Below are 16786 nucleotides of genomic sequence, written 5' to 3'. Positions count from 1 at the left end.
AAAACGAAATTCTAGCTACTACCTTGTTTGTCTTGCATTATTTTATTTTGTTGTTGCTTTCAAATTTGCTTTACGTTGCATAATTATATAATAATGACTTTTTCTTAGGGATGCTTTAATTTTGCAGATAAGGAGCAGGTCCTACAAGGATTGTCGCATTCTTGCCTTTATTCAAAGCACCTGCGCAAGAAGGGCGATCCAACTTCCGTTTAGAGGTCCCCACGGAGACCCAAGAGAATTGACGCTCGGCAGCCACCGTCCAGCTCCGGAGGTCCTGTCCAATCAGAGCTCCGCGGGAAGGGGCGGGACTGAGAGGCGCGCGCTGCGCTCGCAGTTCTACTGTGGCTGCTTTTCAGCATGGAGGAGATTTATGCCAAATTTGTGTCTCAGAAAATCAGCAAAACCCGCTGGCGACCGGTACCTCCGGGGAGCTTGCAGACCGCGGAAACCTTCGCTACGGGTTCTTGGGACAATGAGGTACCCGCACTGCCGAGCGGGGGAACCCCTGTCCCCGCCCTTTTCCCTAGCACCGCGCCCCAGCCAGCCAGCGCGGGAACTCACCTTCTGGCTCTTCTCGCCCATCTCCATCTCCCGGGTCCCGGTCTCGGGCTCTGTGGTTCTGTAGCTCAGAGCCTGCGCCTCGAACTCATTGTGTCTTAAACTGTCAGCATACCGTTTGTCTGAGATGCTTTTACAACAAGGTTGTTTGAAAGTAATTTAAAAGTTAGTTTCCAAGAGTTAGTGTGGTTTCATCCTAAGATAAAACTTTCTGCTTTACAGGAGAATTATGTTTCATTGTGGTCGATTGGAGATTTTGGGAACTTGGACTCTGACGGTGGGTTTGAAGGAGATCATCAGTTACTGTGTGATATCAAACACCATGGTGATGTCATGGATTTACAAGTAAGTCTGAAACCCAAAACTAACTTCTTAAAAAAATAGAATAATAAGTTTAGGTATGTGAAGGACCTTACAGTTTGTCTGGTCTTACCCCAAAACCATAGGAAATTCAGTGTGCCCTAGATTATGATTTGCCCAACATCAACGTAGCCACTTAGTGACAGAAGCCTTGCTGGGGAAGGGGATTTGCATTTAATCTTAGTGTTTTCTTCTTTTTTTAACACGGTGGCTTTTAATTTGTTTGATTTTAATTAATTAACTATTTACTATGTGTCATGCACTGGTTGGGGAGCTTTGCATAAGTTAATTCCCACCATATATTTGTGAATCAAATATGGTTCTCTGTTTTGCCAATAAGAAAACAGATTAAGATCTTTTAGACATGTATAGTGTTACACATTTTCATTGGAGAGAAGTGCTACTTTTTAAGAGCTTGGCTTTGACTAATGAGAGTCTCCCTACAGATGCCTAGATTCTTGGCTGTCAGCCAGTGGTAAACAAGGGCTCGCTACCCCAAGGGGCCAGGCAGTCTTTCCTATAGCAGTGTGTCTTGTACAAATGTTTTATTTTTTGACTTCTCAAAACAGCCCCTAAGTAGGGATTGGCTCTCCCATTTTAAGGATTTCCCAACTTAAGTTTGGAGAACATAAGTTGGCCAAAGATTCAAAGATAGTAGTAATTGGTGGGAATGAATTAAGTTTTCAAATCCTGGTCTGTCTGACTTCTCAATATTCCTGCATTTTGTTCCATAGAATGCTACCTAATCCTGGGAATAATACTTTTCTAAACTTTATTGTACTGAGACCAAAAATAACTCATTTATAGCTTAATGAGTTTAGAGAAAATAATCGTTATTTATTCTTCATGAAAATAATTATTCTTTTTAAAAATATTTATTTATTTATGCATACAAGAATGGGGGTATAGGCCAGAGGTGCAGGGGCAGTGAGACTTCACCAGATACAGAGTGGGGAACAGAACAGGCAGATGTACTGAAACGCACTGATGAGGGGAGCAGCGATCGAGACAGGAAAGGTCCACTGCATCATGTGGGTCAGCTCCCTGGCTGGGAATAAAACCGGTGCTGCAGTGGCTGGGGATAGCTTCACAGTGCTGTGCTTTAACCCGTGTGCCACCAGGGAGGGCCCGAAAATAATTATTCTTAACAGCATTTTTTACTTTCAGATTGGTCATATTTTATATGCTTAGAATTTATAGGCTCTTTGCTTTTTAAAATGACTATAATAGTAATTGAACTAAACACATGGGTTTGTTTTATAATGATATTTCTATATCTATACCAAACAAGAATTTTCTATTTAGTTTTTTGATCAGGAAAGAATTGTAGCTGCTTCGTCAACAGGATGTGTAACAATTTTCCTTCATCATCCAAATAACCAGGTAAAGAACTTTTATTTTTATTGTATTTTAATTATTTTTAGGAATTTTTTAAAAAATGCATTTTAAAAAAAGTTTTAATAGTGACACAGTGAGTAGTCCCCAGACATGGAGGAGAAGATATTGTTATATTACCCATCTTTTAGTGGATTGATGAGTTCTAGAACCATTTTGTGTTTTTTTTTTTTAAGATTTATTTTTTTTTTTTTTAAGATTTATTTATTTATACATACAGAACTGGGGTACAGGCCAGAGGTGCAGGAGTGGTGAGAGGATTCACCACAGACAGAGTGGGGAACAGAATAGGCAGATCGACAAAGTACATTGCTGGAAGTACACTGCTGAGGGGAGCAGCGGGCTGGTCAGGAGAAGTCTGTGGCGCCATGTGGATCACCTCTGGTGAGGGCGGGAATCGAACTCATGCTACAGGGGCTTTCACTTCTCAGTGCTGTGCTTTAACCCGCTGTGCCACCAGGGAGGGCCATGTGTGAGCTTTTTTTTTTTTTTAAAGATTTATTTATTTGTGCATACAGAACTGGGGTACAGGCCAGAGGCTCAGGGGCGGTGAGAGGCTTCACCAGAGACAGAGTGGGGAACAGAACAGGCAGATCAACGAAGTACACTGCTGAGGGGAGCAGGGGGCTGGTCAGGAGAGGTCTGCCACGCCATGTGGTCACCTCCGGGGCATGCGGGAATCAAACTCATGCGGAAGTGGCTTTAGCTTCTCAGTGCAGTGCTTTAACCCGCTGCGCCACCAGGGAGGGCCAAGACAATATTTTTTAATGCCTTTCTTATCTGTTAAACCAAGGAGTACTTTCTTTCAAAATACAGTGGTGAGTTTAAGTCTTTAAAATAGCCACACTTACAGTAATAGTATGAAGTTGCTGAAAGGCTGCTTGTTTAGATTTAGGAATAATGAAAGTTTCTGCACTAGTTGGTATGCCTGGTAAATGTAATACCTACCACTCCCTAAGAGTTTTTCTTAATGAAGTCTTTCCCAAAGTGCTATAAAGATTAATTTCTTATATGTAGGCCAGCACTCTTAAGAATTTATAATTGCTTTTGAACACACAACTACCCAATACCTAAAAACCATTTCTTCAGTTTGAGACAAATATAGGACACTATTGAGCAGCATTTCTTTTGAATCTGATCCAATGTGTACAGAGCATTGATGGAAGTTTCTAAACTATACTTCGGAAATACAAAGGAAAAAGGAGTTACCATTTTCAAAGAGTGTGACAGAATTTTAAAATACTCTTTAACTGGGGAAAAATGCCACTTTTTAGAGTTTTGTTTTGATTAATGATAGCCTTTCTTTGCTGTCTAGACTTTGTCTGTCAGCCAGCAGTGGACAAGAGCTCACTACCACTCAGGTCCAGGCAGTCCTTCCTGTAGTGGTGCGCCTTGCACAGGTGTTGTATGCAGTAACCCGGAAATTGTCACAGTTGGAGAAGATGGCCGTATAAATCTCTTTAGAGCTGATCACAAGGATGCTGTGAGAACTATAGGTAAGATAAAATTTCTGCTTTTCTACTGTCCATCACATATTTAAGTGCTAAGTACACAAATCCGAGGTGTCTGAGAGAGATAAAAACAACAAAGCAGGATCCTTTTATCAAGATAATGTCCTGTTAAGACCTATATTGAATGACTACAGAGGAGATGGAAACTGCTTTTTTTTTGGTTGGGGGGGGGGTGATAGAGACAGAAGCAGGTGTAATTTTTTAGGTTTTAGACCATTAATAACACTAACAGATGGGAATAGGGTGGAGACAGGATAAAATGTTCAGAAAGACCAAAGGGACAGGCTTATCTGCCTTTAGATATTTGTATGATAGAGTCAAGCGCTAAAGCAAAAATGGTATATTGGGACCAGGTTGCAAAGCGTCTAATGCACAACTATAAAGGGTACATGCCATTAGGAGAACTAAGAGTCTTTGAAAGTTTTTGCATAATGTCATGCTTTAAAAAGATTATTCTGCTATAGTAGGTTTCAACTGCTTCATACAGACTTGTCTAGGTTTTTGTTTTTAACCCTAGGCCTCCTTTATCAGAATTCCTATGCATGGAATCATTTTTTTGTGTGTGTGTGTGTGTTGTTTACTGTGATTTTTGTTTCTGAGGAATAACACTGGTTTAGTTGTTAAGGACTATTGCATTGTGGCAGTGTAGTGGAGTGTCACAAGAGTCTCTAAGTATGCGCTTTACTGTGTGAAAGAAGCTCTAAACACTTCAGGGAGAGGAAGGACTTTGCAGAGGAGGGAGAATGAATGTGGATCCTGATGGCTGGCTCTGCGAAGATGAGTCAGCGGATAATGCAAGGTCAGAGTCGGCTCCGTAGGAAGCACTGCACTTGACTTGGAAAGTGGTTCTGGTTTAGGGACAGTGGGAAATAGAACTGGCTGTGAGAGCTGAACAACTGTTTTGGAATTGGGGGTAATGGTCTTAAGTAGAACTTCAGAAAGACATGAGCACTCAGTCTTCTGTTTAGAAAACACTCTGGTCTTCTGTGTCAAATGACTTTTTCTATCAGAATCCATTTTGACATGGGTTACTATGCATTTTTCTGTAGAAATTAACTGTGGCATTTAAAGTGTCATTTGCAGTATTTTAATCCATACAAGGACTTTAGATCTTCATGGGAAAAGAGAACCCATTAACACAGACTGCGTTTTCTTGATTTGTAGAAAATGCAGACAGCAGTACGCTCCATGCTGTAACTTTCCTTCGAACTCCTGAGATTCTTACAGTAAATTCCATTGGACAGCTAAAAATATGGGATTTTAGACAACAAGGAAATGAGCCCTCTCAGATATTATCACTGTAAGTTTGGATTTGTGATTTCAGTTGTGTCATGCAAAATCATTCAGTTGCTTACAGCAGTGTACTTTTTTATTTTATTATGTTACTTTTTAAAAAAATTTTTTTTATGCATATAGAATTGGGGTACAGGCCTGAGTGCAGGGGTGGTGAGAGAATTCACCATAGACAAAGTGGGGAGTAGAACAGGCCAACTGACGAAGTACACTGCTGAGGGGAGCAGCAGGCGGGTCAGGAGAGGTCTGCCAGCCATGTGGGTCACCTCTGGGGCGGGGATTGAACTAATGCTGAAGTAGCTTTAGCTTCTTAGTGCTATGCTTTAACCCTCTGCACCACCAGTGAGGGCCCACAGCAGTGTACTTTTAACCATACTATATTTCAATTACTTTTAAGAGCGTGATCCCTGATTAAATTTGATAAAATAAAGAATAATTGATGAAATTTATTTGCTACCAGGCTGCAGTCACTCAATATATTTTGTTGTATTGACTCAGAGTCTTACCTCTTTGAAGTTTATATTATTTAGTGGGGTGGGCATATCACAGTCTAGGCATGATTTGGAGCAAAATACAAGATAATTTTTCTGAGCAGAAATCTATGCATGCAGCCTTTTCTAGTAAAAATGTAGAATGTGTCAACCAAAAGTAATTATATCAACTAAGCTGATGTAGAAGTAAAGAGTATACTGTTTGTTAGCTCTCTATATATTTTTTAAGCCAAGTATTGGACATGATTTGCACGTCTTACTATCAGGTTATCAAGCTCATTGCGTCTCCAGAAATTGAAGAGAGAAAGAATTACTTTGGCTTTTGTTTACCACCCTACCGCCGCCCTCTCCCATGCTGATTTTTAGAAATACAAAGTTCAGCCAGTAGCTCCAACCAGAGTTACCTTTTGGGTACTAGAATGAAATATGTCTCGTGGGTTATAAAATGGTAAATTAGACTTTTACAACATGAAAAAACATCCGTGTTGGATGTCATTGTGTCTCCCATTAGGACCGGTGACCGAGCACCACTCCACTGTGTGGACAGACACCCCAACCAGCAGCATGTCGTGGCTACTGGTGGCCAGGATGGAATGTTGAGTATTTGGGATGTGAGACAAGGTACTATGCCGGTGTCTCTGCTGAAGGCTCATGAAGCAGAAAGTAAGTGTCGTGGCTTAAGATTTTTTTGGGGTGAGTTACGTGATAGGTTGTCAGCAGTGCTCAATAATGATACATGTGGATCATTTTACGTCAGAGCCTTTAGTTGGAGTGATTAATCACCTCTTTTTTCCACATCTAAATTCCTTGATATGTTTCATTATTCCATCCACACTAGTGATTGTCTTATATACTCATCTTTCTGTGCTTAGTTTCTTTGTACTTTTTAGTAGTAGATGTGATGAACCAGAAACTGCATGATTTTAAAGCTGTTGTATATGTCAAATTGTTCTACATAAAAATCATACCAGGTTATTTTGTTATGCTCAGTGGGTGAAAATGTCCTTTTACCATGCAAATTCAGGCTTAGTATTTGATAATCTGTGTTCTTCAATTTATTATTGTATTTTAAAATAAACCCAAAAACAGTAGATAGGAAATTGTCATTTTCTTTCTATTTGTCTTGATTTTGCTGGGAGTTTTTTGGCTGGATGGAAATTTTTCACTTTATCACTGTGTTTTTATATCATGTCAGAATGAATACTTTTAAATTCTGATTTAAGACAAGTTTGTATTAATACTGAATGAAAGTACAAGGGATTAATACTACATCAGTCTTGGCAACTTCACAGCTTAAGAAAGCTGTGTATTACAACTGAGGAAAAATGACTTAAGATTATATTTAAAAAGTAAATAAAAGGAAAGACAAAACTTTGCCCACTCCAGGTATAGCTTAGCAATGTCCAGGAAAACAAAGAACAAAGAGGGAATATGTCCTCAGGGCCTGATGAAGTCTCCCCCATACTGCTGGAATTACACACATTCAGAACTCTTCTTACCAGTGCCTTTGAAACTCCACCCTCTGTTGTTAATCAACACGTGCAATGTCCTGACTTGAATGTATTATTTTGAGTTCATCCTGACTCCTGGCTAGAGATGAAATAAGTTGTTTTATAAGGTTTGAAAGTAGATACCTAAGAGTCTAAATTTGGGCAGTTTGCCAGTGACTCCATAAACTGTTTTGTTTTACTTTGTTTTCATGAAACAGAATGAAAGTTCATCATATAATCACCCATGTGGAACACATTCTTCCCGCCTGAGGAAGGCAGCCTTCTTTTTGTTTTGTGCCTTTGGGTTTAATGGTGTAACTGTCAGGATGAAAATTTATCCCCATGGAAACTTGTGCCTTGTGCTTTTTATGCTGTACCCCAGGCATGTGCTGTGCTGGTTCTTAAAGGTCACCGAACCAGGGGCTCAGTACCCTGTTCATAGACCACCTGTTTTATCAGCGCGTGGCAGGTAATATTCTGAGTAGTCCAGGTGGCCACTGGCAGCCAGATGTCTACTGGCACACAAAGTTCCCTTAAACTTTACAGCATAAGGGGACCCCAGTCCTAACTTGACTTCTTAAAAGCCCTCCATCTAAAACTGGGTCCAAATTATTGGAGCGTTTCCAGGTTTTGTTTGGCTAAGAGCTAGTTGCTATTTGTGTGATTTAAGCTAGGAGTGTCAAAGGTCCTGGCATGAACCAAAAGTGGACTCAACTATTTAGAAATTTATTTGTACAATACTTTTATAGTCCTCTCTGTCTTTCCAGTAATATAATCTTCATATGTTAATGATGCAGGAATGGAAGATAAGAGAACCTCCCTGTTTTTTTGTGGGTTTTTTTTTTGAATTTTTTTTTTTTTTAATTATTACAAAAGTTTAAAAACCTCCCTGTTTTTTAAAAATCTTTTCAGGATTATCCAATCTTCATACTTTCCCCCAAAAATCTGAGGAGTCATATGACAAACATTTCATTCATTTGCTGGTACAGTGCATGAGTAGATTTATTTGGCTTCTTTATCCTGTCTACATGTTATGGTCATCTGGGAAGTCATGTTATATCTTTTTTTTTTTTTTTTTTTTTAAAGATTTATTTATTTATTCATACAGAACTGGGGTACAGGCCAGAGGCTCAGGGGCGGTGAGAGGCTTCACCATAGACAGAGTGGGGAGCAGAACAGGCAGATCGACGAAGTACACTGCTGAGGGGAGCAGCGGGCGGGTCAGGAGAGGTCTGGCTCGCCATGTGGTCTCCTCCGGGGCAGGCGGCAGGCGGGAATCGAACTCATGCGGAAGTGGCTTCAGATTCTCAGTGCTGTGCTTTAACCCGCTGCGCCACCAGGGAGGGCCGTCATGTTATATCTTTTAATTCTGAAACCTTTCATTCTCCTTATCACAGACTTAGGGTTTAAAGGTATGTGTTGGATGTTAATGGAAGGTGATGCCTAGATAAAGCTGTTTATATTTGTTTAAATAATCTGCACAGGGATAAACTTCTTGGTTGTGTTTTAGTGTGGGAAGTTCATTTTCACCCATCCAACCCAGATCATCTGTTTACTTGTTCTGAAGATGGGTCCCTCTGGCATTGGGATGCCTCCACAGACATACCTGAAAAGTCATCACTTTTTCATCCAGGTAAAGTTTTAATGAAGATATTTGTAATTTTATTATACTTAAGTTAATAAGTTATAAATTCTGGTATTTTTATATAAATTCTGGTATTTCTAACATTGAAGAATGACAAAATATTTTCTTTCTCCTGCCACAGGGGAGTAATTCTAGTACCTTAGGATTTGTAATCTAACTCTCAGTTAATTGCTGATGACAATTAACTGGTGACTTCAGATGACCAGGGTTGTCTTTGTGAGTACACTGTCCTGGGTCTTCTGGCTAGATGACAGGCTTGACAAGTTTAACATTGCCTCCTGCCAAGGCAGGAATATGGCAAGGCGTAACTTAGTCTTTTCTGTATTAAGAGGCTAGTTTCTCCTCGGACTAAATGGGCTTTCTCCTTCTGAAGGACATAAGTAAGTAAAGGTTAGCTAGAAGCTATATACTAGTGATTGTGGGGTTAAGGGGTTTTGTTTTTGCCATTGACCTTTTCCAAGCTTCCTGCTTCTGAGTTGTCTGTGGTTCCAAAGTTCATGTCTTCAACCAGTTCAGTATTAGCTACACTCTCTCCTCGGTGCTGGCGCCTGCAGCAGTGAGCAGAACAAATGTCTACACATACTGAGTAAATGTACTAGCAGGCTGTCAGTAGATGGTCTCAGTAAAGGCCCAATCAGAAGACAAGCTACTCTAGATTTAAAGAAACTGGTTTCATGTGTGTTAGAAGGGTTAGACAAGCAAAGGGACTAGAAGGAAGCTGGAAGAGCGAATAGGAAGAAAGCAGTGCCCAGAAATAAACACAGTATTAATACCTCTGCTGTGGTGGGTTGGAAGTGCTGTCAGAACTGGTTGTGGATCAGCAGTAAAGGTGTCTCTGCAGCCAGGACTGGGATTACTGCCACCCTCGTCATTGCCAGAAATCTGGAGCAGAAGAGAGCTCTGGCTTCCCAGCCCCCTCCCCGCCACCCACAGTGGCACCTCCCATTGGCAGCATCCACAACAGGGGAGGCAAGCAGATGGCAAGGGGGCTTGGAAAGTAGAATTTGTCCTGACAGTATATGACACACGCAACAGTGGGGAAGGGGCTGAGAACAAAAGGGTAAGAACTGAGCTAAATACATTGATGACCGAAGAAAACTGGAGTGGAGGAGGATAGAGAATTAAAAGGAAGGAGGGTTGTGCCAACAGAAGGCGGGGTCACCTGTTTGAGATAACATTTGAGCACAGACCTGAAGAAATGAAAGTGTGATAAGTCATATGGAAGCCTTCAGGCCGAGGAAACGGTTAATACTAAGGCCTGAGACAGGCAGGGAACAGCAAAGCTCCAGTGTGGCCGCAGTGCTAGAGCCTGGTGGGGACGAGGAGCCGAGAGGGAGCATAGGAACAGGTCTTTGTCGATTTTAGATTTTATTCTTACTGCGATGGGAAGCATTCCCACTTTGGGAATTTTGAGCCTGGAGTGGCACTGCCTGACTTATGTTTCCAAAGAGTCCCTGCAGCTACACTTTGGAAAATGAACTCAGGGGAGAGAGAAAGCAAAGTAAAAGCAGGGAAACCAGAGAGAAAACTTAGCACAGTGGTTCTACTCTGCTAATTTCCCAGTATTCAATAGTAATGTAAAATGTAGGGGAAATCTAAACCCTTTCCAGAGAAAATAGAGAGAAGTACAGCATATGCAGAGCATACGTGTGTGTCCTAACTTAGTCCTTTATGAAGAAACTAGTAATTTTATCTAAGGATTAACTAAGCACTTGGTTTTTACTTTCTTCCTCCCTTACACCCTAGCTAGCATTTAAAATTTTGTTGTTTGAAGAACTTTGGTTAGGCAAGAAATGAAGCCATTTACTATATTCTGTGTATGTATATAAATATGTTCTGTGTATAGTATTGCATAGTATTAGATACCGTGAAAGATTAAAATACATATAAACTATGCTGCCAGCTCTTTTGAAAATTTCGGCTTACTTATGAAGAGGGACATGGAAAGTTAAATCATATTATAGGAAATGTTACAAGGTAGCAAATAGGTGGTCCATCGAAATACTGAGGGGTCCAGCAAGAGAGAAGATGAGCGAGGGTCCTCTTCATAGCCTTCTCAGAGAAGGAAGTTGAGCTGGGCTCTTCAGAATCAGCAAGAATTAAACCCACTAAACATTTAAACTTCACAGCACAGACCTGGCACATAGGTACTCAACCATTTACTGAATAAATAAAATCTGTCGTTATTTGATCTTACAGAAAAGTTGAGAGGAAAGAAAATCACAAATGATGACTTTAATTGAAGTGTAGTGTTTCTGCAGTGCTCTGCTATGTTATCTAAATATAGAGGTAAATGGTTATAGTCTGGGTTATAGTTAAGTTCTAAAATTCAACTTTTAAGAAAAATTGACTAAAATAAAAGGAGGTCTAAAGCCAAATTGATTATATTTTTAGGAATACCTGTTTTAGAAATAATGGGATTTTTTTTAACTTGTCATCTTAGAAATACACCCAGAAAATTTCATGTCATTTTTTATTTCCTAAGAGCTTATATTTTTGCATTTACATTTTTTATTTCTGTCTTCCTTTATTCCACTGGTCTTCTGGCCATTTTGCTAATATTTCTGAGAACTTCCTTAAAGAATGAAGAGAAAGACAAGGTTAACAAAACTACTTTGGGGTCTCCCTGGTGGTGCAGGGGTTAAAGTATCAGCACTCTTAAGCTATCACCAGCCATTGTGGCAGGAGTTCAAGCCCAGGCCAGGGAGCTTTCCCACATGGCACAGAAGACCTTTCCTGTCTCACCTGCTGCTCCCCTCAGTAGTAAATTTCACACAGGAGTCAGTCAGTCTTCTACTTCCCTCTCTCTCTCTGGTGAATCTTCACCCCTGATACCACTGGCCTACACCCCAGTTCTTGTAGGCATAAATAAATAAATCTTTAAAAAAAAAAAAAAACTACTTTGCCTGATGATTTCAGATTTGATGTCCACTTTATACTGTGGAAATATGAGTATTTAATATCACTGAATTAGCCATTAGTCAGGAAAAGTGGAATTGTCAGTCTATTATTTTTACTAACATAAAATTTGTCTTTTTATGTTTTTTTTTTCTCCTAGGAGGAAGAAGTAGTACTTTTTTGTCTCATAGCATTAGTAATCAGGCTAATGTTCACCAGTCTATTATAAGCTCCTGGCTCAGCACCGATCCTGCAAAAGACCGTATTGAAATCACAAGCTTGCTTCCCAGTAGGACTTTGTCTGTCAACAGTTTGGATGTTTTAGGTCCTTGTCTTGTGTGTGGAACTGATGCTGAAGCAATTTATGTTACTAGACAATTATTTTCATAAAAATACTGTAATTTTATAATTTCAGATAAAAATGAGCTCTCAAAGTCCAACTTCTATGCAAATTTTTGTTGTTGAAAATTGTGAAATTTGCAGGAGGGGCGTTAGTAAACTATTGATAATGTCAGTGTCCAGATTTGGCTTTTATTAGTTTGTCATTCCCATAACAGTTCAGAGTCTTACAGCTCACAAAAGAATTCAAGGTGTGGGAACATATCAGAGGGCTCCTTGTGCTGATGAATACACTGCCTTCAAACAGAAAGTTCTGGACAGCTGGTGGAGCCAAGTCTTCATTTCTGATTCGTGGAACTTAATACTGTCAGACCACCAGTGAGTTCCTATCTCAGCATTTGGAAGTTTAAACCCGCCCTGCTGGCATCAGCCAGTGTTAGTTTCTATTTTTAATTGCAAGTATTTTCATCAATCTCTCCACATTTTATTTCCTTAGTAATTTTAATAAACTTTTCAGAACTGAATAGAACAAAAATGACAGATTTTTTTGTAATGTTCAAATTCTTTTAAGGGGAAGATCTTTATTAGAATAGGTTTGAACAGAACTATTCCCATCACTCAGACCCAGCTTTCTTTTATTGACAAGAAAAATACATTTTTCCTGTGGATTTTTGCTTTTGCTTAATTTTGCAACATTGTGAAAATTGCCAAACTGGACACTGTGCAATAAGATAGAATTTGACTTTAATGATGTATTAACTTTCAAACTAATATTAAGAGGTAACATGTATGAAACTGATACGGTGATGTAACAGTAGACATCTGTATGTCTCTCTGAAATGTTAATGACTTTAAATGTATTTTAAGACAGTTTATGACACTGTCTTTCAAAAGTTTGTTAGATTAAATGCTTTCTTGAGCTAAGACTTTCATGGCAAATCACTGCTATTACAAAATTGAAATATATGTTCATTTCATAATTCCAATTAACAGTAATTATGGTAAATTTTGCTTTTCTATCTTAATAAATATTTGTAATTTTTTATGCCCTTACCTCAGGGTTTTTGGGTTTTAGCTTTTTGTCAACATTTTAAAAAGTAGTAAAAATATGCCAGTTTTTATATTTGTGTATGTATATGTATATTTGATTCAAAATATTTAAAGATCAGTAGTAACTTTGAATTCCAAAGCATCGGAACAGAAAGTAATATTGCTGATAGGAATTTTTAATCTGTTTATAGTTTTATTGCTGGGACTAAATTTTAAGACTTTCTGTTACTCCAAAAACAAACATAATTAAATTTTAAGTACTTATAATCTCAGAGACAAGTCTTCCATACCCTTTTTTAATCCATTGAGGCGTATACTTTTTTTTGTAAAAATTAAATATACATGTTGTATTTGTAGCTATGTATTCCTGTCGGTAAATACTGGGATTTGATCAAAAAGCCATAGCTGTGAATTTTCTCTTGACTTTGCATTTCCCTTCAGATGACTGCCCTCCCTGACCTACAGTGTCCTTCTCTTTACCTGGTGCAGGGACGCCTTACCCGGTGCAAGGACTCCTTATTCTACTCAGCTGGCTGAGCTCCTCTTCTGGGTAGGCCCCGCCAGCCTCCTCTGAAACCCCCCTGCATTGTCCATGTCCAAGACAGTTAATGGCCGATTGTCCCTCGGCTTTCATCTGCATGTCTGCTGCGGAGAAGGCTTCCTATATGTTGGCAGCAGCACCCTTTTATATGTTGCCAGCAATGTATGCAGTTTCCTTCTGTCATTGATAGTTGAAGGAGGGAGGCAGATATGTAGGCTTAGAACACTAGCTTGGACTAGAAACAGGTTTTAAATTTGAGGCTTTGTTTTTAGGGTTATTTGTAGCCCTATGGTTGAAAGAAAGGATATTTGAATAGTGTTATTTTCTGTCAGTCTGTGAGTTCTGCCAGATTTATTAAGAAACATAAGCCTTATGACATATAAATAATATCCCAGTTTATGAATCTGTCACAGCCTTTATCCATGAAGCGATCAAATAGGTTTCTTTTGAAGGCTACATGGTCTTAGAGTTGGAAGTTACCCTGGATCATTTCCATGGCATTCCCAACTAATTATTAACTTGAAAATACTCAGTGATAAAGTTTCTCACTTCCCAGGGTAGTCACTCATTTGACAGCTTTAATTGATACAGGTTTTTGTTAGTGTTTTAGTGTGAGTGAGATTCAAAAGAATGTGTAAGAAAGGTAGGATCATGTTACTGTGGGCTAATAATTTCTTGTGAGCCTCCTATGAGATAGAATTAATTTATCAAGTTTGCATTAATTTGGAGTGTTTTACTACAAGATTTCCCTAAATAAATGAATTTTCATATGCCGAACTGAAATTTGCCTTGTTATTCTCCAGGAGCCACAAAAAAAACTAATTCTTCTGATCACACATTCTTAACAATGTAATGTAGCTTTTGGAGGGTATGTTGTTTTAATTCCTTCAGTGGATTACTGTGGGCATGATTCCCTTCTCAGTCTGTGTTGCTCTCCTTGGCTACACTCTGCTTTTCCTCCTGAAATCCTTTTAGGTGTCATTTTCTCAAGAAAAATGACAATTGGGACTAAACTGCTTCAAAAGCCCTTGGTGCTGAGCTTCCATTGTGCTGGCAGCCTTGTGTTAGGCAGCCTGTCTCCCTCTACTGGACCACAAGCTCAAAAACAGGGCCCCTGTATCCTGTTAACTGATCTAAGGTAACACTGAATCTTTGTTAACTGAGCTAACATAAAATCTTGTTTTTCTTTAAAAAAAAAACAGTTGCCAAGGGTCTTTAATAAGTGATTTCCAGACTGGACACTTTTCTGGTGTGTCATCCTTGTTCAGAATATTACGAGTCTTACCATCCTGGTTCAGGTTCTACTCCTTTCTTGGCTTATTGTGTTAAGTGCTGACTAGTCAAATTTACCATCCATAAATGTTCATACATGGGGGAAGTGGTATAGGGGTTTTGGCACAGGTGGTCTGATGGAAGGTGAGTGGAACATGCATATATAGAAGAGCAAAAATGTAACCCCCAAATTAAAGTGAAAATAAAATTTTTTTATATGATACAGTAAAGAATTAACATTCCACTCGGCTCTTTTTAAAAGCTAATTTTCCAAATTGCATATTCTCTGTTTTATTCCATTGACTAGAAGATAGCTTAAATGGACTTCTGGGATCCTCTCAATTATCACTGCAACATAAAACACTGGTATTTGGCTACACTTACTAAAATATTTATAAGCCAATTGAATCTATTGACATTCTGCCCCATTTTGTTTGCAAGACTACTGTGAGAAAACATCTCTGCTATAGCTGCCATCCTATCAAACTTTGGCATAATTGTAACGTTCTGTGCACTTTCTGAGTAACACCCATCATAGTGTTATTCATAGATACTTGATAGTAATCCATTCTAGAATCTTCTAATAAATTTCACCAGTGGGTAGGTTACAGCAAATTTGTAGTTAACCAATTCAGATTAATTCAATGGTCTGAAGCATATCTTACTGATATGAAACCTAGGGGAATCCAAGCCATAATATGCAACTATTTAAAACACCTTCATTGGCATCACTTTGGAACCACAATGTTAAATGAACAGCTAATAGTGATATTCTAAACTAGTTATCTCAGCATAAAAACAAACCCCAATGTTCATTATTTCACTACATGGGGGTGGGAGAGAGGAGTGATGAGAATGGAAACGTAGAACAGTAGCTATCAGCTGACCCGGCTTTTAAAAAGATTAATTAAAAATGGTACTGAATTTGGGCCCTCCCTGGTGGTGCAACTGGTTAAAATACAGCACTATGAAGCTCTCCGCAGCCCACTGCAGCACTAGTTTGTTCCCCAGCCAGAGAGGTGATCCATCTTGCGTAGCAGACCTCTTCTGTCTCATCCACTGTTCCCCTCAGCAGCGTATTTCAGTCCATCTGCCTGTTCTGTTCTCCACTCTGTCTCTGGTGACTCCTCTCACTCTCTGCCTGCACCTCTGGCCTGTACCCCAGTTTTTGTATGCATGAATAAAGAATTTCCTTGGGGAGATGGCAGAGGTGATAAGATTCTATGGGCAAAAGTCCCTTCTGGAAAGGGCAAGAAGGCCTGTATAATTTTATAAGTCTTATTAACATTTTAGCTTGAAATGGACCCGGTTGGAAAAAAACCTAGGACTATTAAGTGACCCACTTCGGTCAAATTTTCTACAAACTCTTTGTGGAACATAGATTTTTCAATCACGTCCTCTTGGAATGTAAATTTTTAACAAGTTTTCATATTTTCAATTTCTGGATACAATAGGCGACTGTGGTATTAAACATCAGAAAAAGAAGCCTTTAGTTAAAAAAAAAATAACGAAATGAAATACTTTAAAATAATGGATGTATAGATTTTCTAGAGGCAGAACTAGCAGTGTGCTCTTTACAAAGCTGGACCTAACGCCATCAACCCAGTAATTCCGTCCCAACTGAACACATGCTCCAACTCGACTCAAAAATTAAAACTGTCTCTGTCATCAGTACAGTTACTCCACTAATGGCAATAATGACTTCTTCCAGCCACCCTTCTCTTGATAGATAAAAGCCTCTCAACTGAATGTCTTGGCTCAAGAAAACTTATCTGGGGCCCTTGCTGGTGGCACAGCACTACGAAGGTGGCAGCAGCTGCTTCAGCATGAGTTCGACCCCCGCCCCAAAGGTGACCCACAGGGCACAGACCTCTCCTGACCCGCCCGCTGCTCCCCTCAGCAGTGGACTTCCTCGATCTGCCTGTTCTGCTCCCCACTCTGTC

At 39.4% G+C, this 16786-nt stretch overlaps 2 protein-coding genes across 2 annotated transcripts in view; one reads left to right on the top strand and one right to left on the bottom strand.

The window, feature by feature from the left end:
* The first annotated feature begins 289 nt into the window (after positions 1-289).
* Positions 290-12918, top strand: NUP43 (nucleoporin 43kDa). The gene is made up of 8 exons (XM_004673931.2): positions 290-477; positions 781-903; positions 2224-2301; positions 3629-3809; positions 4989-5124; positions 6120-6271; positions 8609-8731; positions 11802-12918. The coding sequence occupies exons 1-8, from the start codon at positions 358-360 to the stop codon at positions 12029-12031; spliced, it is 1143 nt and encodes a 380-aa protein (XP_004673988.1). The 5' UTR covers positions 290-357; the 3' UTR covers positions 12032-12918.
* A 608-nt stretch (positions 12919-13526) lies between these two features.
* Positions 13527-16786, bottom strand: part of LOC101630858 (synapsin-1) — a 5158-nt gene continuing 1898 nt past the window's right edge. Inside the window, 2 exon segments of the mRNA XM_012735058.1 lie at positions 13527-13691; positions 16187-16242. Coding sequence (XP_012590512.1) covers positions 13527-13691; positions 16187-16242 — 221 coding nt within the window.

This window comes from Condylura cristata, unplaced genomic scaffold (genome assembly GCF_000260355.1).
Source record: "Condylura cristata isolate star-nosed mole 26May11 unplaced genomic scaffold, ConCri1.0 scaffold00001, whole genome shotgun sequence".
In the NCBI taxonomy this organism is placed as follows: domain Eukaryota; kingdom Metazoa; phylum Chordata; class Mammalia; order Eulipotyphla; family Talpidae; genus Condylura; species Condylura cristata.
The sequence above is the reverse complement of the archived record's forward strand: the minus strand, read 5'-3'. Positions and strand labels throughout refer to the sequence as shown.

Excerpts from the sequence above, each read along its gene's own strand:
- NUP43 (XM_004673931.2), top strand. The coding sequence starts at position 358 with ATGGAGGAGATTTATGCCAAATTTGTGTCTCAGAAAATCAGCAAAACC. Across the intron at positions 904-2,223 it reads GTGATGTCATGGATTTACAA|TTTTTTGATCAGGAAAGAAT; the intron begins GTAAGTCTGAAA and ends TTTTCTATTTAG. Across the intron at positions 3,810-4,988 it reads GGATGCTGTGAGAACTATAG|AAAATGCAGACAGCAGTACG; the intron begins GTAAGATAAAAT and ends CTTGATTTGTAG.